Source organism: Jaculus jaculus, chromosome 1 (genome assembly GCF_020740685.1).
Source record: "Jaculus jaculus isolate mJacJac1 chromosome 1, mJacJac1.mat.Y.cur, whole genome shotgun sequence".
Taxonomy (NCBI): Eukaryota; Metazoa; Chordata; class Mammalia; order Rodentia; family Dipodidae; genus Jaculus; species Jaculus jaculus.
In genome coordinates this window covers 319,953,781-319,975,145 of record NC_059102.1, presented here as the reverse complement: position 1 = coordinate 319,975,145, position 21,365 = coordinate 319,953,781, and the positions used below count along the sequence as shown (strand labels likewise).

The window sequence follows — 21,365 nt, the reverse complement described above, 5'->3', positions numbered from 1 at the left end:
CGCCCGCGCGGTGCTTCTCCGGGGAGACCCGCCGAGGGCGAGGGCGAGGCCCGGGGGACGCGGGAGCTGCGCCGCGCCGCGCCGCGGAGGGCGGCGGCCGGACTCAGCGCTCGGCCCGCGGCCGCTCCTCCACTGCGCCAACCCGCGGGCTCGGGCCGGCGCCCCTCCCACCGCACCCCACCCCCGCCGGCCCGCCCGCCCCGGGGACCGTCCCCGGGTCCCCGCCGGTGCCGCCGGGAGCCGGCGAGCGCTTCAAGCTCTCCGAGCTCTCCGAGAGCCTTCCCGGGACCGCAGCCTCCCCGCGACACCGTCACCCTATCCCTGCCGCACCGGCACTCCTGCCTTCCCGGGAAGCCAGCTCCCGCACCCTCCGGGGTGTCCCTTTGTCCCCTCCCTCTGTCCGTCCCCTCCCCGCCCCCTCCTCCGCCCCTGCCCGGACGCCGCCCTCCCGCGGCGGCTCCTCTCCGCCGGTGCCCGCGGTCCCCGCGCGCATCCCGAGCCCGCTGCGCGCCGGCCGCCGCCCGGTCATGTCAGCATGGAGATCCGGCAGCACGAGTGGCTCGCGGCCTCCCCCCACGAGGGCTTCGAGCAGCTGAGATTGAAAAGCCGCCCCAAGGAGCCCTCGCCCAGCCTGACCCGAGTGGGCGCGAACTTTTACAGCAGCGTCAAGCAGCAGGACTACAGCGCCAGCGTCTGGCTCCGCAGGAAAGACAAGCTAGAACACGTAAGGACCACTCGCTCCCCGCACCCGTTCCCCCGTGTCCCCCCCCCGTACCCGGCGCGTGGGTCTCGACCCCGCAACTATCGCACGCGCCGCACCCTGCCCGGTGGGGGTGGCCGGAGCGCGCGCGAGCGCGCGGGGTTCGGGGACCCGGCCGGGATGCCAGCAGCGTCCGTCCATCCTCAGTCGCAGCCTCGGGGCTTTTTTCCCGCACTTTCCTGTTCGCTGAACCCCGCTGTGTGGAGGGGAGGCAGGGTCCCCCGGAAGGGACCGCCTGGACCCGGCACCCTCAGACCTCACCACCTCGCTCTGGGGCTTACTTGCGCGGTTTCTTTGGGTACCCCGGCGAGGTGAACGCTCAAGTGTGGCTGCCAGGAGCTTGGTGTTGTCGGGTGAAGGTTTCCAAGAGACATTTACTTGGTCTCTGGGGTTCCTTCGCCCGGCCCAGAAAGTACAAATGACTGCGAGTGTGAAGTTGGCAGTGGCGACCCAGCACGGGCCCGCGCGCAGGGTGGTTGAGCTTTCTTTGCCAAGTGCCCGCTGGGATGAGCAGTGGGCGACCCTGTCCACCTGAACCCGGGTCGGGTCGGGAGAGGTGGCCTGTTGCAAGGGAAGGGCAGAAGGGGGTCGCCTTCTCCTGAGCCTGAGCTAAGCTGTTGATTTAGGGACCCCCACCCCCTGGCAAGGAGTGCGGGCTTCCTGCGAAGTGCCACTGGCTTTGGATTGAGTCCCTAAGGCTAAGCCTTCTGGGGGGGAAGAAAAAAAAAGTCCTTTCAAAGGCCCCCTGTGAACCCACACTTAAATATCTGACCCATTGGCATCTTTTAACCAAATGTTAAAGTGAAACTAAAAGAATTACCGAGCACAGCCCCACGCGGTAAGGAAAGTAGCTGTGGATCCCCCTGGGGGATGTGCAGGATCCAAATACATCCCCTTAACGGAATGATGATGGCTTCCTAATATTTGGGTTAACACTCCAATAAGGGAAAAAGACCCAAAACTCTGGGAATTGACACCTTCCCAGCGCTATACAACGCGAAGCCCATCTGCTTCCCAACCACTCCAGCAGGGTGTTGAGATAGACTTCTGAAGAAGAAGCCTGGAAAGGGGTGTTTCTGTTCTAAACTGAAAATACTGCCTTTTTTTTTTCCCCCTGACAGCCTGATTAAGTCAACGAAATGACTAATTCTAACGCTCTTATTTGAAGCATGGGGTAGCACACTCTGTCATGTGTGCAGAGCCAAAAGGATGCCTTCCCTCCTTAAGACAGGGAGGTCACTTAGAGATTTCTAGGATGGCAAGATGTTTACTTGAAAGGCAAAGGCATTACCTATTTTAAAACTCTCACTCCAGAATGATTCAAGGGTTCCGCGACGCTTCGAGTTTGTAGGGGCAAAAGAGAGATAGCAGCTTTGTTTTCTTTGTTTCTGGAGGCTGTTGGTTTTAACGCCAGGGAAGACGGTTCTAGCCTTACAGTGGCGATGGAACGTGTGTCTTCATCTTACTGTCATCAAGAACGTGTGTCCCCTTGCAGCGGGTGCTTTTAGCCAGCCTGTTTCCCTCATGCCCTTATTGAAAATCAATAGAGCGTCTTTCTGTGAGTACGCCGCTGATGCTGCATGCGTTGTACCTAAACGTTCTCCGACCCCCAGGTTCTCCTTGCAAGTAGCAGGTCTGCCTTGTGGGCCACAGCAGCCGAGCCTTTCTGCATAGGATGCTGGACTATTGGGCGAGGGGTGGGGGTGGGGATTAGAGACAAGCAATGGGCATCTGGTCGTCTTTGCCTCTGTTTGCCTCCTCCTCCTCAGATGCTCCAATGACAGTATTGCATTCATTAAAAAGAAAAAAATCGATCACCTCATTTGTTATTGAAATCAGAGTATCATTTGCCTTTTCAACTGTTTCACATTCTATTCTCTTCCAAGCTCACTTCCAACTAGAAATGGGGACTGGATTCAAATTAATTTTGTTATATTCTCTTGCCCCTTGGAAATATCGGCGAACGTTTTTAATGAGTTAATGTTTGTGAAAGTGCCATGAAAAATTAGTCACATAGAGATACAAATTTCATATGAATTAAAGCACTTGGTATTTATGATATATGTCATGTTTCATAGATTACCACGGGGTTTCAGGCAGATTGATGTTAATTTCCAATTCAGTCTTTGAGAGCTAAAAGCCTATAACAAATGTACCCCGGTCTATGGCTTTGACACAAGACATGGAAATGTCCTGTCAGCTTCATTACAGACAATATGCTGAACTTGCATAAGGTTTTCTAGTTTAGAAGTTGCAGGGTGCAAGAGGAGTGTGTCCCAAATTCAAAGATGAAATTGATTTTAACAACACCCTTCTGATCTATCTAGTCAAAACAATCACCATCTTTATGGTGTTGAAAAGTGAATTTATAATTATGGAGGTAATATACCTGAAAACACTCTACTCAGTTGTTTGGCTTCTGCTTTAAAAGCCAATCTAAGTATTAAGGGAATGAATAAATGATGACTTCAAATGACACGTCTTTAGTCATCGCAGTAACGGGATTCCCTGAGATGAAACGTGATAGTGTGTGAATCTCAGCCAGGCTTCAGAGGCATGGCTTAATCTGAAAGTCAATAACATGTTGTAAAGTGACAGCTAAATAATATATTTCTACCCACTTTGCTAAAAGTGGGAATAAGTTACATATTGCTAAAAGGCATCCGATGAAACCCCAGACTAGACAAGAGGACAGTGGTACAAGTTGGTGGAGGATTGGTATGCTTTCCACTGGTCTTAAACTTGATCTCTGTCAATGGATAATTGATATTGACGATGAATACCCAGGAAGAAAGAAATGGCCATGAGGGTGCATGCCTCTAATCCCAGCACTGGGGAGGCTAGGCAGTTTAGGCTATAGAATGAGACCCTAGAAAGAGAGATAGGGAGGGAGGAAGGAAGGGGGAGGGAGGGAGGGAAGAAGGGAAAAGAAAGAAAGAAGGAAAAGAGAGAGAAAGAAAAGGAGGAGGAAGGAAAGAGTGAGAGAAGGAAGAAGGGAAGGAATAAAGAAAGAGAGAACAGAGAAAGAAAGGAGGGAATGGAGAGCAGGAGAAAGGAAGGAAGGAAGGAATCTAAGGAATTCTTTCATTTTTATTTTTTATTTTTAAGAGAGAGAAGGGGAGGAGAATGAGTACCCCAGGGCCTTTCAGCCTCTCTGAATGTACTCCAGATACATGTACCCCTTGTGCACATGTGTGACATTGCACACTTATGTCACTGTGTGCCTGGCTGCATGGGATCTAGAGATTCATACATGTGTTCTTAGGATTCACAGGCAAGTACATTAAGTGCTAAGCCATCTCTCCAGCCCTTCTTTCATCTTTAAATCATGACTAGAATGTTTGAAGAAGTCATATTCTGTACCCTGAACTTTGAACTGTACTTAGTACACTTGAAGAAAAAGTAAAATTGCTGGTCACATATAGATATTGTCTTGTTAGCTATGAGTAAGGCTCTTGGTCATTAGAATTTTTTTGCTTACTATTCTGTACCATAATTCTCATGGCTTTAGAGGGTATTGGCCTTGGAAGCAATGACTTATTCAGTATTTACTTGAGGCAAAATGTAAAGTGTATGGTATAGCAAAGCAAAGGGCAAGGGCTGCCTCTCTAGCTTCCTAATCCCTCTGACTTTCCCAGCACTCCCTGGAAAGGAAAGTATGACATTAGGCTATGGCCATTCTTGCCTCATTCTCTTGAACTTTTAAAAAGCACTGTTTAGGTTGGACGGAGGGAGAGATGCAGTCTATCTGCTCAACTGTGTGGTTTCAGTCTATGTGCATGTGCGTATGTGTGTGTGTGTCCTGATGGCTATGGAGATGACTTGTTTTCTGCTTAGCTCTTGCTAAAGTGGTCAGAACTAGCTGTGTTGTGTAGACAGACCTGAGTCTGGACTGTGACTCTACTTCCAGTTAACTCTGTGACCCCAGCCCAAGGGCTCATAGTCTCCAAGATGCACAGTCACATTCCCTCTTAAAGAAGCTGCAGGTTTGTGGTGATGATTAAATAGGGCATTCCCTGCCTACACTGCAGGAATAAGCAGCCCCAGTGTGTCAGGGGCTCAGAACCACACAGTCTTATTTTCCATCATCTTTATCCTCTATGCAGGCTAGTGGGAAAGTCGGTGAATTGAGTGATGGCTCTTAAAGCTTCCACACACAAGTGACACATCCCTGTGGTTCATATCCACTGGCTAAAGTTTCATGGGCAAGGCTGGATTCAAAGGAAGGGGAAACTAAACAAGGCCTTGAGGGAGTAGAAACAGAGCATCTCTTTCTAATTTTCCTTAGTACCTCAGCATAAGTGTGCTTTGTTCAGTGCTGTGTTCCACCTGTGTCCAATACTCGGCACATGCACCTACAGGCAGAATGACTTGTCTGGTGCTTCCTGCTTTCTGACTCGTCCTTTTTGCTCAAGCTTCAAATTTGGCATGAGCCAGCCTGCATCACAGTCCTGGACCCTGAGCTTATGGGTCTTTTCCTAGACCTGTTGTGCTGTCTCCTTGCCTGGTTGCAGGAGGCTCCACTCTTCCTCACCAGTGGCCTTTTTCTTCCGTCCAAGTACTAACCAGGCCTGACCCCGCTTAGCTTCCGAGATCAGAGAGTTCAGGGGCCCTAGACAAATGGCTTTTTTTTTCTTACTCCTTGCCTGGTCTTTCCAAGGTGGATGTCTTTGCTTCTTTCTCATGTTCTCTGCTGTTTCCTGCAAACAGACCAGGTCTTTACTGCCGCCCTTAATCCCTGCTTTCCTTTCCAGCTTGTGGGGATGAGATTAAGTTGAACAATATTTCATTTATTTCAAGGTATTTAGAGAACCTACTTAAACTGGAAAGAGAAAGCTGAAGAGAGAATTGGTATACAGTAGAGGAATTCTTAAAAGCTCCTATCTTCAGCTGGGTGTGTGGCACACACCTTTAATCCCAGCACTTACGAGGCAGAGGTAGAAGGATTGCCATGAGTTCGAGGCCACCCTGGAACTGCATAGTGAATTCCAGGTCAGCCTAAGAATGAGACCCTACCTGGACAAAACAAGATAAAAAAAAAATAAGGTTCCCATTTTTAGTGAGCCCTGGTATCTCAGCTTCATAAATACCTGGATTTGAACAAGACAGTCTCCTCCAAGTGTGAATTGTACCTGTTTCCATTGAGTTTGTGTGACTAGCAAATAGTAAATAAATGCCAAGTTCATACTTGCCTCCTGAAATAAATTATTCACATGATGAGGAAAGAATAAATAGATTTGAGTAAAATTGGTCACAGTGGTCTAGGCTCATGTTATATAATGCCATTTATGTCCTACTGAGCACATCCAGGAAAGCCTTATACCCCACAGAGCAGATCAGCAAAGCATAGAGAAACAAAGTTCAACTTAAGGGAATGAATCTTTAAAATGTTTCATAAAAAAATCACACAGATAAACAGGCTGGCAAATCATTAAGGACTATAATGTTTACCAGTATTAGTTCCTATGATTTCAGATAAAGCAGACACAGTCTAGGCACAGACAGACATCTTTGCGTCTCTTATTAACTGGTCGTGAAATGAGTGTTTAAGTGTCTTGTGAGAGTCTTCTAGTGAATGTCAGTGATGGGTCCATTTGTTGCTCTAACTCTATCACAGTTAGCATGTATTTCCCACATCTTCTCCTTGTCGGTTGACACTGATTTGTTTTAAAGAAGTTTTGGAGCCGGGCATGGTGGCGCACGCCTTTAATCCCAGCACTCAGGAGGCAGAGGTAGGAGGATCGCCGTGAGTTCGAGGCCACCCTGAGACTACATAGTGAATTCCAGGTCAGCCTGAGCCAGAGTGAGACCCTACCTTGAAAACCCCCAAAAAAAGAAGTTTTGGTTTCTTTGAACTCTGTTGGGTGTGCCTTATTGACTTACTTGAACATGATCATAGTTTGTGACATGTCACATTCAATGCATTTACTTTGAGAAGCTCAAGATGGTTGGGTTTAAGATTTTTCTTTTCTATACATCAGTCAATTACAATTTCTGGCTAGCGTCTCTAAAAGCTTTTGCTTCTCTTTACAGACTTCTTTGTCTGTCTCAAGACCAAATCTATATAATAGCTTTTAATGTTTCTATTTTAGCTCTAAGATTCAAGAAATATGATGAAAGTTTTAAGCTCATGGGGCATGGCAGTAAGATATTACTGAATTGGCATAGACAACGTTCAATTAGACAGGTGGGCTCTGTGGCAAGAGCTCACTCTGGAGATGTTGCTTAAACTGGTAACATCAACATTACTGAATTGCCAAAGGTGCATTTCTGCAGAGAGTATGTCTTAAGAGGTTAAGATGTAAATGTTGAGGTACAGTAGACATTTCCAACTGTGATTGTTATAGGTGCAGACCAAGAAGCACAGTATAATTTTTCCTTCTTGTGGTTTTTGAGCTAGGACTCACCATGTACCCTTACTCACCATGTAGCCTTGGGTGGCTTGGAACTTGTAATATAGACCAGGATGACCTCAAACTTGCAGCAATCCTCCTGCCTCTGCCTCTGCCTCTGACTCTTTAGTGCTAAACTTACAAGTATTTGTTGCCACAAACAGCTTTCTATTTAAAAAAAATGAGAAAATGAGTTATACTTTGACAAATAACAAATTGAATCCTTTAGAGGAATTTAAATGAAGACTTTGGTCAACTTTCTCAGAAAGACTTACCCACATTAGACAGTTCACTGTTAGGCTGGAGGGAATGCTTAGTGGTTAAGACACTTGCCTGCAAAGCCAAAGAACCCAGATTCAATACCCCAGGTCCCACATATGCCAGATGCACAAGATGGCCCATGTATCTGGAGTTCATTTGCAGCAGCTAGGGGCCCTAGCACTCCCATTCTCTCCCATTCTATCTGCTCCTCTCTCTCTCTCTCTAATAAATAAAATATTTTTTTTTAAAAAAAGAAAGTTCACTGTTAACTGACCTAGGAAGTAATGTTGAAATTGGTGACTGCGTGTCATGGTATGGATGTTATGACCACTGGGAAACTTATGTATATCTTTAATTTCCAAAGTATGGTGAGTTTTTTAACATAGGTTTATCTGAGATAAGCTAGTATTATACGTCTTACATCTGAGATAAGCTGAGAAGATGAGGTTCATTGACACCAAAAAACACCAACTAGTAAATTCATCAATTGACAGATAAGTCTTTTATGAGAAAAGCACTGTGAGGAGACTGTGGAGAACAACCCAACAGGCTTTTATGTTTCTGAGGTATAAATCTCTCAAACCTAGAGAACAAGGGTTTCTTTTCTCAAGCTGTTTATAGTTTTATAAATATAGTTGTAATATGATTATGGTGTTATGAATAATATGGAAAAAGCAAGACAATATGAGAACATTATAGTCAAAAGTCACATTGTTAAATAAAAATATATTATAGCTAAAAATAAGTAATGAATACTCTTATGTGTGTTGATGATATATCACAACAAAACTGCATTTTTCCAGTAATGCAAAGTTAATATGTAACCTAAAAGTTGATTGATGCAATTTATTATATTAGCAGACCAATGGGGTCAATTTATATATCTGGATGTAGTATTAACAGAAAGATGAAGAAAAAGCACTTTTGATAAAGTAATGTGCCCATATGTGATAAAATTATCAGCAAACTAGAGAAATAGAAACTTTCAGTATTCTAATAAAAGATTTTTAAAAATCATGTTCGATGATGAAATATTTTAAAATTATTTAGATAGATTATGAAATACGAGTGGCCATATGATTAGTTTTATTCATAATTTTACAGTAACTCATAGGCAACCACACAAGAAGCAGAAATAAAAAAAAACAATTGAAAGAAATTAATAAAGTCCTTGTCATAAGAGATGATGAGAATGTGCATATTTGAAAATCCAAGATAAGCTACATCTGTACTTAATGAATTAGTAGCATCACTGGATTGGGTAAGCAATGCAATCAGGAAAGAAAAAGAAAACGAAAACATCAGACTTGAAAAGGAACTAATACAACTGTTGTTATTGGCTCATGATGTGAATGTGTACCCTTGAGAATCCAAGATTAACCATAGACATACTTCACACATTAATCACTGGCTTTGTCAGGGCCACTGGATAGAAGGTGCACACCTTTAATCTCAGCACTCTGGAGGCAGAGGTAGGAAGATTGCCATGAGTTCAAGGACACCCTGAGACTACATAGTGAATTCCGGGTCAGCCTGAACTAGAGTGAGACCCTACCTTGCAAAACAAACAAGCAAAAAAGGTTATTTTGTAAAATTAACTATTAAAAACAATTTCACAGTTAAATCAAAGGCCATTATCATGTATATGAGCACAAAATAGCAAATACTGGGAATAAATTTAATAAAAGACTCTTTAATTCTCTCCCAGATTGCTCTGTAGAGTGGAAGCAATTCTAATTAAAGTCTTCACAAGTTTGTATTGTATGTGTGCATTGAGATATGATTCTGAGATATATATGAAAAACAGAAGGCCAAAAACAGGCAAGACAACATTGAAGAACAAAGCTACAAGATGTTGGTAGACTTCAAAACTTATAACAAAACTAAATTGGTTAAAGATGCTAGGATGAACAAATAGAGTAAATGACAGACCTGAAAGAGTAGAAGCAGATGTGCACATATACAGGTATGTGACTTATGACAAAATAGATCTGTGTAGATAGGTATATGATTTAGGATGAAGTATTTCTAAAGTGAGTTAGGAATAGTCTTTGTGTGTGTGTGTGTGTGTGTGTGTGTGTGTGTGTGTGTGTGTGTGTGTTTTAAAGGTAGGGTTTCACTTTAGCCAAGGCTAACTTGGAACTCACAATGTAGTTTCAGGCTGGCCTCAAACTCATGCCTCCTGAGTGCTGAGAATAACGGTGTGCGCTTTCACACTCAGCAAAGGAACAGTCTTTTTTTAAAGGTGCTGGTTAGTTATGCATTTTACATCATGAAATAGATCTTTATTTCATTTTCACAATGTCAACAAAAGTCAGTTTAATGTGAGCTGCAGACCTAAATTATACAGCAACACAATAAGGCTTCTAGAAGATAATTAGTAAATAAGATCTTCATTGATATGGACCAAATAAAAGTTCTTAAGCAGTTTTAATAACCCAGCATGATTAAACTGAATAAACCACAAGAATAAACTAATCACGCTGTATCTACAAGATTGCATTCAATGGGTGAAAACAAGTCACAAAGTAGAAAGACACGCTGACAAAGGATTTTTATAGATTATACATAGAGTATCTATAAATCACTAAAAACACTGAGGAAGACACTTGGGGTATTAGAATAGGGACTTCACAAAAAAAAAGGACCTTCAAACATTTCCATTACACATCAAAGACATGCAGAGTGGATGTCTCACACCATACAGTAACCAAATAGCTGAAGTTAAAATGATTGGTAATATCTAAATTGTTAGTGCAAATATGGAGCATCTGTGGCTCAATAATTTCTGGTGGGGCTGTCATTCGTACAGCCATACTAGAAATCTGTTCTGTAGTATCTACTAAATTGAATGTATATGTATATATTATAAAAATTCATATGACCTAGCAATTTAAATTCTATGTATATATCAAATGTGTGCTGATATACAAAGACGTAAGAAAAAGTTATTGGAGCATTAACTTAGTAGCCGTAATGTGGATGACTTCTTTACATAGAGAAATCTGGGAAGGAATGTAGGTACAGATGGTACTTTTTCCATTTATGGGAAAAAGCAGGCAAAGATTGTTGTGGAGCTGGAATTCAGAGTTGGTGACCACCTTTGAGGCTCAAGAGAGAGCCTGATGCAGGGTCCTGGGAGCCAGTGTCTTCTCTTCTGTGGTTATCGAGTGAACCACACAGAGCTGCACATGCAAGGTGCTCTTGCTTTCTTTACCACATCATGCCTCTGTAATGGAGACCTAGAATCACCTGTGAGGCCTTACGTAGATTATACCCAACATAAAGTTGGCATGATGCATATAAGACTGAACAAGAAAACCTTCAAAAATTCCTTGAGAGTTGGAATTCTGCCCTGTCCATCTTTGTTGGACTCAAGCCATTGGTATTGTCTGATCCATATTATCGGTATCATTATGATTATAATTAATATTACTATGCCAGTACCTACTATCTGCAAGCTTCAGGCTTTGGAAGATTGAATTGTATATGACTGGATCTTTGCCCTCATATAACTTGTGGTTTATTCCTTCAGGAATCAAGTTACATTTCTGCACCTCTAAACTCAAACTCTGGCTGAGTGTATTAATTTTCTTCTTGCTAGGACAACATATCTGACAGACGCAACTTATGGAAGGAAAGATGGGCCCAATTCATTGAGGTTCTGTCTACGGTGGCAGGGAGAGGAACCTGGTCACATTACCTCTGACCGGAAGCGGAGAGATAGAATGCCAGTGCTTAGCTTACTTACTCTTTTACCCCCTTTGTATTCATTTCAGATTCCCAGTACATGAGGATGTTCCTGACCATTTTCAGGGAGCTTTATCCACCTCAGTTAAACCTCCCTTGAAAAACCCTCACATTGGTACAGTTACTTCAATCCTGCAGACAGCCACAGTGTGTTCAAGGATGAAAGCATTTCTCATAAACCACTCAATATTCACTAATAAATCTACCTTTGCAGACCAAAAAAAAAAAAAGAAAAACCCTCACAGACATGACCAGAGGTGTGTTGCCTAGGTGATTCTAAGTCAAGTTGACAATCAAGACTAACCATCCCAGTGCCCTTGTGTGGTCCCCTATAATCATGACAAACATCTATTATAGCTACAAAACATTTTTATATTGCCTGATTGCCTCTTCTCTGCCTTCATTGGAAAGCTTGAGGACAGTGGTATATTATTCATAGCCATATATATTAGTGACTAGCACAGTGCCTGGAAGCCAAATTGCTGATAGACTTGACTCTAGTGAGAATGAATGACTAGATGAATAAAGATGTGCTTAGTGAGGCGGGACACACGAATGAATGAACAAGGTGTCTTCATGTATTGCTTGCCTGTTAAATGCTACAGGTAGATCTATAAGAATTCAGTGCAGAGAAACAACAGCAGAGCTATGAGGACCCAGAGATAAGGCATTTGCAGGGTCATGATTAATATCAGCTGGAGGAAATAATAAATAATGCTGGATCCCAAATTCATAGATTAAAAAACCAATCTTGTGAAATAAAAGTTTCACAGCCACTGCCATAACCTTTTATTTCTGATAAGGGAATTTTGCTATTTCCTTTTCCATATATTTCAGTTTCAATTAACCAAGAGAGTGCTTTGGTTTGACTAATTGCTCTGCCCCAATCTACTTGAACATTATTTAGTTCCTACGCTACTCTGGCTGTGTGCACACATCAGAGATTGAAAGACATTGTACTAGGGAATATGTCAAAATGCTAACCCCCTTAAGCTCCTTCCAGGTTTTGTCATTAAGAACCTTCCATCACAGTAGAAATGGACTAGTTGGGAAGAATAAGAGGTTCAACAGGAAGGGGAGTGGGACAAGAGAAGTCAGTGAGGGTGAATATGACCCAAATACACATGCCATGTATAAAATTGTCAAAAATAAAATAAGCTAAAAAGAATATTCTGCTATGACTTCCTGACTCTACTCTTTCCAAACTTATTATTTGTTACTTTGTTTTTTGAAGCAAAGTCTCACTGTAGCCCAGGCTGGCTTTGAACTTACTCTGTAGCTCAGGCTGGCCTTACATCCATGGCAATCCTCCTACTTGGCCTCCCGAGTGCTGGGATTAAAGGCATGGGCTGCCACACCTGGCTCAAACTTTTTTCACTTCTTAAACTCTTGCTTTGCTTATGATATGCACACACATTTCTTAAAACATGTGTAAGTTTCTTAGTACATTCTTTCAAATAATTTACTAATTAAGACTTATAGAAAAGCATTTTTTGTATACTCCTTAGCAATTTTCGTTTTCCCCGAGGTTAGCCCTTTAGCTCCAAACTATTTGACTTTCACTCTTTTTTTTCTTTTTTTTTGGTTTTCCGAGGTAGGGTCTCACTCTGGTCCAGGCTGACCTGGAATTAACTCTGTCATCTCAGGGTGGCCTTGAACTCATGGCGATCCTCCTACCTCTGCCTCCCGAGTGCTGGGATTAAAGGCGTGCACCACCACGCCCGGCGACTTTCACTCTTTTAATGAATGTCCTTTTTGTGTGCTAGAATCCCATCCAGTCCAAGGTACTGTGTTGCATTTCCTTGTCATGTGTCCTTTGTTACCTGGGGTCTGTGACAGTTTTGTTGGGCTTTTCTCATTTTTCCATGAATTTGACAATTTCTAAGCCTACTAATAAGACATTTGTGGAACATTCCTCACTTGGAGCTTGTCTGTTTTTTGTTATTTCGTGATTTGACTGGGACTGTGAGGTTTGGAAAAAATACCACAGTGATAGAAAGCCTTCCATATGTTTATTGTGTCATCACTAACGACCTGTGATATTGGTCACTTGGCTAAATTAAAGTGTTTGGCAGGTTTCTGCACTGCAATGTTGTTATTTCTTCCTTCCCACACTTTGAGTGTTGGAAATGCAGTCTCAGCTTCTCATGCTCAACTTGACTGGGGAGGAATGCTCTATTTTGGAAAGATTATTTTAAGGGGGTTTATTTCTTCTTCTCCAGTCTTTGTCTGTGCAGTCCCTGGTTTGTATCAGCAGAAGTCTTGGATGTTTATTTTATGCCAGGATTATCATCCATTGTTTCTTGTTTATTTTGTTCCTTATGTGTCCCTGCTCAGCCATTGGAGGCTCGCAGAAGATTAACTCCTGTGGCTTTGGACTTGCCGCTAGCGTTTCATTTTCAAGCCTTTCCTTATTGTCTGGTGTCATTTCTCTAAGCTCATCCTGTATCTGCCTGCATCCTTGTAATGTGTTCCTAAAGACATTTTAAGATATGTGTTCTCAGTTCCAACTGAGTCTTCTCTTGTAAAGCTTCAATAGGAGGAAAAAAAAGTCATTTAATATTTCCAATAAAAGCTCAATGTACCTATTTTGATAAAGATGCAACATCTTCATTTGAACTTGGATTAAACCCCCTGATATATTCTTAATTATGACTCTGGCCTGAAACATTTCATTGTTGTGATGGAAAGAAACTTTCTACTAAGCAGGCAGCAAAGATGCTAAGGGGCATGGTAAGAGTATGTTGCATCTTAACATGGCCCCTGTGTGTGTGCTCATGTGTACACATGTGCCTCTGTGTGCATGCAGATGCTCCCACTCCTTTCTTCCTGCCTCAGTAGTCTGTTGTCAGAAGATTAAGTTCTATATTTGGGAATTAATATTCCCATGTATATTCCCTGATTCCCAATTTGGCATTATTTTTCCAATCCCTTTCCATCCTTTTTCATGCTTAGGAAATTCGGCCCAACCACAGAAGTCATCATGTTTTGTGTTTTAACTGAGCCAAGATACTGTCATCTGAGGTTTGAAGTTTCCCCAAAAACTTAACTTGGGGACTTTTCTATGGTCATACTGAGAATTGTTTTCCAAATGACCAAGACAAATGGGTAGACAGAGAATGGACTGGTATGGGACAGGCATTGCATGACTTGGGACATGTCACACCCTCAGGGGAGACACCGACTTTCTACTTTAGGAATAGACAGCACAAAGAGCACACTTGCGTGTGAGTGGAGGTCCAGCTGTCTATGTATATCTTGTGTGTGTGGAGACCCAGCTCTGTGGGTATCTTGTGTGTGTGGAGACCCAGCTCTGTGTGTGTATCTTGTGTGTTTGGAAACCCACCTCTGTGTGTGTATCTTGTGTGTGTGGAAACCCACCTCTGTGTGTGTACCTTGTGTGTGTGGAGACCCAGCTCTGTGTGTGTATCTTGTGTGTGTGGAAACCCACCTCTGTGTGTGTACCTTGTGTGTGTGGAGACCCACCTCTGTGTGTATCTTGTGTGTGTGAAGCCCATCTCTGTTCTCGTGATCTGGTTTCTATCCTGTTGTGCCTGCACACAGCACTGCCGTCCCCACGGGCTGCCAAATGATGCTTGTCCTTAACTCCCTGCAGGTGCTGGCATTTTTAGGTGTTCATTTATAAACATATCCTATAAACCCGAAAGTACAATTAATTATCATTGTGGTTATAGCTTTTAGCACTCCAGGAAGTACTGAAAAATGGAATAATATTCAATTCCCAGTGCTTTGCTGAAAGCAGCTGTGAAAAGGGAGGCTTACCACCTCTTGCTATTTCCTTTAGCACTGAACACAAATGAGTGGGAAGCCTAGCCTACGGCAAGAGGAAGGAATGGCAGGTACCCAGGTCCCAAGAGGAGCTGAGGCCTGATGACTGGCATCTATACTGAAGGAAAATCAGTCATGAGTGATGTACAGCAAGACATTAAAAGAGGCAGCTACCAGGCATGGTGGTGAACTCTTTTAATCCCAGCACTTGGGAGGCAGAGATAGGAGGATCGTTGTGAGTTCGATGCCAGTCTCGGACTACAGAGTGAGTTCCAGGTCAGCCTGGGCTAGAGTGAGACCCTACCTCACACACACACACACAAAAAAAAACAAAAACAGCCAGCCATTTGTCTTCTAAGGATTCTCAACAGTTGTCTATTTTATTATTTGATTTTATGAGACTACATATGAATACAATGATACAAATGAATGCATCATTTCATTGACATGTCTAAGCGAAATGTGATTGGTGAAGAGACCATACCAGGCAGAAAGGCTTGTAGATAAAGGTGAACCAATGAACATGGGAGAAATTAGCCTTTATTTCTGTCCTGTGTTTAGTTTACAGAAGGGGACCATAGTTCTTGAAGGAACAGCGTATGGAGAAAAGCTCACCACTGTCGCAAGTGAGGCGTCTCTGGGTTTCTGACTGGAAACTTTGGTCAATACCTTTGATCATTTTCATTCATTCATCTGAACTTTTTTGTAGGATTGAACGTTTTTCTTTCACTTAGAAACCAGCTGGCTGTTGACTAAAGAGAATTTGAGTAGGATTGAAGTCAACATTGAAAAAGTGAATTAAGTAAGTCTTCATTGACAAAAATTCAATGTCCTTCATGGAGATAGCATAACAGTTCCTGTAACCACCACTGATTATGTTCAAGTCCCACTAAAGTAAGGTCAGTGTTAGCAACTATCTCACTTGGGTCTTCCCATACTGAAATCCAATAAGATAAGTGGGCTTTCAGTTACATCACTGAGCTGTAATGTATGCTCTTAATCCAGGAAGAAGTGCCTGGCCTGGTAAGAGTGGAGTGGGTTCCTAGATGCATTTGGAATCATGCTTTTTAGCCAGTGAGCTGTTCAAAGGGGGAAGAGGCTTTGTCATTGCCACATGTGACTTCAAGATTACTTGTCAGGTTTGAAGGGATGTCAGGTGCGCACAGTTAGCCTTGCCTTAGCATTTACTTCTGTAATCAAAGGGTAGAGAACCCCACTTGGAAAAATGTGACATTTTATTGACTGTCACTATGTCTGTACGGAAAAGACAACTATTCCATCAAGGAGTATCTTCCCAGGGCAGTCAACATGGTCCCAAACACAGTTCCAGCAAAACTGCATCGCTACATAGGGGCTGCACAAACAGCTGGCCCCTGTCACTGCAGCATGACTTCCAAAATTCAGATTGGTGCCTCAGAATTTCATCCTGCCTCATTGCAACTAACTTCAGGTTTGCTTGTGATGAATGTAGACCAAGTATATGAAGTTCCTCAATAGCAGGGTTGGGGAGGTGGCTCAGCACTCAAGGAGCTTACTTACAAAGTCCGCTGGCCAGAGTTTAGTTTCCCTGTACCCATCCAGAGCCAGATGCACACAGTAGCACATAAAACTGGAGTTTATTTGCAGCAACAACAGGTCCTGGCATATCTCTCTGTCTACAAGTAAATAAATAAAAAATATTTTTAGCAATTAAAAAATTCATAATACTAAAATCAGTGTCATTCTTATAGCTTTTTAACTTCGTTGTTCTTGTATTTACTTGTTTTTGAGGCAGGATCTGATTATGTAGTCCAGTCTAGAGATCTTCCCTGGCTTCTGCCTGCTGAGTGCTGAAGTTTAAGGGACATGTCATCACGCATTTTAAAAGCAAAACCAAAATTATTTAAGTGGTAAGATTTGTAGTAATGAGGGATCAAAGGAATTTCAAGAGTTTAGCTTTGCCAAATAGAATGCTGGTCAGTAGCTGAGCCGGCTGGGGAGAGGCCATGGACCCCACAGGAATGCTTGCAAATCTAAGAAATAATACCTTTGAAAAGGGGTCGCTTTCCACTGCCCACAGAGCTGTGGAGCCACCTGCCTGGCTTGTCATGCCCTCTGCTGCGACTGAGCACGATGGCGCCACCGTGGCCCCTCCACTCCTGCCATGAGTTCTGCTGCTGTCGCTGGCACCACATTTGCATGGGTCTGGTGCTGTGGGTAGTGCTGGGGCTAAAGCAAGCACCCTCCTTTCTTCTGCGGACAGCCCCTGCTCTTCCCACCCAGCACTCGGCTCACACCGGGGTCGTGGTTTCTAGTAACTCCTACCTTCCACCTTCAAAGCCTCTGGGGTTTTCACTGGAAGCCAACTTTACTATTCTGAGCCCTTTCAACTTCTTGGGGTGGATAACTTTATGGAGGCAAGAATTAAGGTGGAACTGAAGGCAATAAAATGCATCTTTTGCAAAACTGCCTCTCTTCTCAAGTGCCGGGAGCATATCTTGACTTCTTATTTTTCCTTTCAGGGTAAATTCCATCCTGGGAAACTCATTATTTCTCCTGCTCTAACCCTCACCTCTTGCCTTAGTTGTATCAATCCCACGGAGTCCTTTTGGGCTTCATCTTGATCCACCACCACCTCCTGCCAACATGTCTCTGCCGGGAAGATTTTCTTCATTGCCTTAAGGCTTCACGGGCAGCAAAGGTGAATGGCTCATAGAAGTGAGAACATAGCATTCTGGTCTTCCTCATACCCAGATTAAGGTACCTTACATTAAGGTACAGATAACACACAATTCAGTTTCTTGGCCATAGATTCTTAATATATATGCTTCATTTTAGTTGCAATTAGTTTGTCACTATACACTGAGGATCCAGTGATTTGTAATAGGACAAAGAAAGCATCCAGGTGCCAGAAATGCCCCTCAGGGTTAAAACTTTATGTGCAAGCCCCTGCCCGACATTAATGTTGCGCACATGATTCTAGTGTGCATCAGAACTTTCTGTTGACAGTATTTTTCATAAGCTCTTGAGAAAAAGCGGGAACTTTTCCACTGTCTCCAGCAAGTGCTATATATTTGTTTTTCACTTTTTATTTTATTAAAGCCACTTTACTGCTTCTCATTTCCGACTCCTGCACTTGTGCTCGCCCGGCTTTTACGGCGCCATCATTCTGCCTGCAGGTGCTGGCGGAGAAGGGAAGGGCGGTAATGGTTTCCCGGCAGGCTGGTTCATCTGTGGACATGGGCGGGACTGGGCGGCATGACCAGGGAGCAAACGCACGCTCATCACCTCCCAGTGCTCATCACCTCCCAATGCTCATCACCTCCCAATGCTCATCACCTCAACACCTCTCTTCCCTGTCTTTCATTGTAAGTCTGAAAATGCTTCTTTTTTTTAATCTACATCTCAAGGAAGACCTTGTTTTCCCTAGTCTGTCACGTGGAGCCTTAAGCTCCTGGTGAAAGGATCTCACAGGCTTTAACATGAGGTCAATGGAATGCACTGAAGGTGTCTGCCAAAGGCTTCCTTACAAACTTGTGTTTATTTTCCTTACTCATTCATTGGACATGCAAGTTGCTTCCATAACTTGGGTTTTGTGAATAATGCTGCAGTAAACATGAGGTGCTACCCCATAAACACACGCACATATTGTTCTTCTGTATTCAACTGGGACAAAAGAAATGCACCCACGTTTAAGCATCTCCTGGGGTCTAGTCAAACCTTGCTCTTCAGGTGAGGCCTCACTTGTTCTCATCTCTGCAGTTCAGTGTGGAGCTGGAGCTGCGCTGACCTCCCAGAGGCCCAGTGCCTGAGGCTTGGTTGGCAGCTCCCAGCACTGCTGGGAAGTAGTGCCAGCCTGTAGGAGGTGGCGCCTAGCGGAAGGAAGTTGCATCACTTGAGGCAGCCTGAGCTTGAAGGAAACTATGCTCTCACTCCTTCCTTCACCTCTCAGTTGTCTTGGGGAGAACAGGCTCCCGCCACCATGTACTGGGCCCAGAAGAAGCAGGAGGGCAACCCCTTCAGGACTGCCCCCTACTACTGGGAGCCTTGTGCTTTTACTTTTATTTTTTTTATTTTTTAATTTTTTTTTTTTTTTTATTTATGAGCGACAGACACAGAGAGAAAGACAGATAGAGGGAGAGAGAGAGAATGGGCACGCCAGGGCTTCCAGCCTCTGCAAACGAACTCCAGACGCGTGCGCCCCCTTGTGCATCTGGCTAACGTGGGACCTGGGGAACCGAGCCTCGAACCGGGGTCCTTAGGCTTCACAGGCAAGCGCTCAACCGCTAAACCATCTCTCCAGTCCTGTGCTTTTACTTTTAATAAGACTTTGTTTGCTTGCCCTTCTTCGGCCAAAAGAAGGGAGTGAAGAAGGAGAAAGGAGGGAGGAGAATGAGGGAGGGGGTAGAGAGAGACAGGGAGTGACAGAGACTATGCACACAACAAAGTTTTTCTTTTATTAAGTTGATTTTCTAGGGAATTGTATCACAGTGATAAGAAGCAGACTAAGGCAAAGTGAATAAAAGTCATTGATTCACTCCATAATATTTTTAGGAAAGATGCCTTCAGAACATCAGTGAAACTTGACAAAATGTGCATTTTCCAATTTTTGAGTCTTATATTTCAACAAAGATATCACTTGCAAGAGAAGTTTTAAAGTTAAGAATAATTTTTAAAGCTTTCTTAAAAAAAACTTGTTAGAGAAAATTGGGACTTACTTAGGGGGGAAACACCTTTTCACTAAGTATTCAAAATAAATTTGTTAGAATTAATAATAACATATAAGATTTAAGCTATGAACTTATTGTGGGGAAAACTTTGGATTTATTTTTAGAAGTAAAAGAATGAGAAAAGCTCTTTCATGATGAAGGTAGTAATTGCAAGAGAACAGCTGATAATTTCCCTGTGGCTGAAGATTCAGTTTGTTTCATTGGAAATGAATTGAGGAACCTTCCTGGCTTGTCCAAAGATGATCTGTGGACTACAGAATCCTGGATGTTGGAACCTCCTGCAACTTGGACAGCCCCCTGAAGGATAGTAATCGCCACCTGTGTTTGTCTCCCTCCCCCTCTTATTTACTTAGGAAACCCCAAGAATAAATCAGTTAAAGGCAAACAAAATCATTGCTTTTGGTAAAAGTCCAAAAACTGGCATGATTAAAGTGTTATATTTTGAAAGGCACCAAAATATGCAATTCCTGTGGTTTTTTTTTTCTCCTTAAGTCATTTGGCCCTTGCTCTTGCCTCCTTTTGGTGTATTTAATCTCTGATTATTTTATATCTGAAAATGTTAAATTATGCAAAAATTGTTACCTATAGTTAGTTTTTCCTTATGAGAGAATAATAACACTTATTTTGTAATAAAGCAAAGTACAAGAAAATAACCATGCTTTTTACATCTTAAATCTGATTTCATTCAGCCTTAACTAAGAAAATACTCAAGTACATATGCACATGCTTGTACATGCATGCACACCCACCCACAAACAAGTAGTTACATATGATTTACTTGATAGCTTTTCCTTGAGACTTTCTTAAGTAATAATTATGTAGCAGATAGCTTCAGGTTCGCTGAGATAAACTTCCAGACCAGGCACAGTTATGGAGGAAGGGATATTTATTGAAGCCTACAGATCCAGGGGAAGTTCCATAATGGCAGAAGAAGCTGGCCTGCCTTCACAGGTCCAAGCAGAGAGAGAGAAGCACAAGCCTAAAAGTCAAAAGCCACATAGCACAGCACATTTCCGGAACTCCAGCTAGGCACACTTTGCATTATTTTATTTTTTTGAGGTAGGATCTCATTCTAGGCCAGGCTGACCTGGAATTCACTATGTAATCTCAGGATGGCCTGGAACTCACAGTGATCCTCCTACGTGCTGGGATTAAAGGCGTGCACCACCATATCCGCACAACTGGTTCACTTTGCATATTTTTAGAATGAAATCTCAAACCCACCACCACACCTTAAGATCTGCCCAGTGATACCACCTCCAGCCAGGTGGCTGCAGATGCAAACTAATAAACTAATAAAACACTGGATATATTGTGGGCCATCTATTCAAATTACTACATCCTTAAATAATAACTATAAGAAGGATTCTCATAATTTTAGCTGTGCTATGTTTTATTATACTTTATTTGAAAATTAGGAGCCTTAGTAACTGTTATTTAGAACAAGTATTGAGTTATATAATCTTTTTCTTTAATTATTTATTTATTTTAGAGAGAGAGAGAGAGAGAAAGAGAGAGAAAGGCAGATACATAGACAGAATTGGCATGCCAGGTCTTCCAGCCACTGCAAACAAACTCCAGATGCATGTGACACTTTATGGCTTATGTGGGTCCTGGGGAATCAAACCTGGGTCCTTTGCCTTTATAAGCAAGCACCTTAACTGCTAAGCCATCTCTCCTTCCTTGGGTTATATAATCCTGTCC

General features: G+C 43.1%; 1 protein-coding gene across 1 annotated transcript in view; it reads left to right on the top strand.

Annotated features, from left to right (window-relative positions):
- Positions 1–535: 535 nt before the first annotated feature.
- The window catches only part of Pld5 (phospholipase D family member 5), a 369,604-nt gene continuing 348,774 nt past the window's right edge, over positions 536–21,365 (top strand). Inside the window, exon 1 of the mRNA XM_004653274.3 lies at positions 536–724. Coding sequence (XP_004653331.1) covers positions 536–724 — 189 coding nt within the window. The remainder of the gene's footprint in view (positions 725–21,365) is intronic.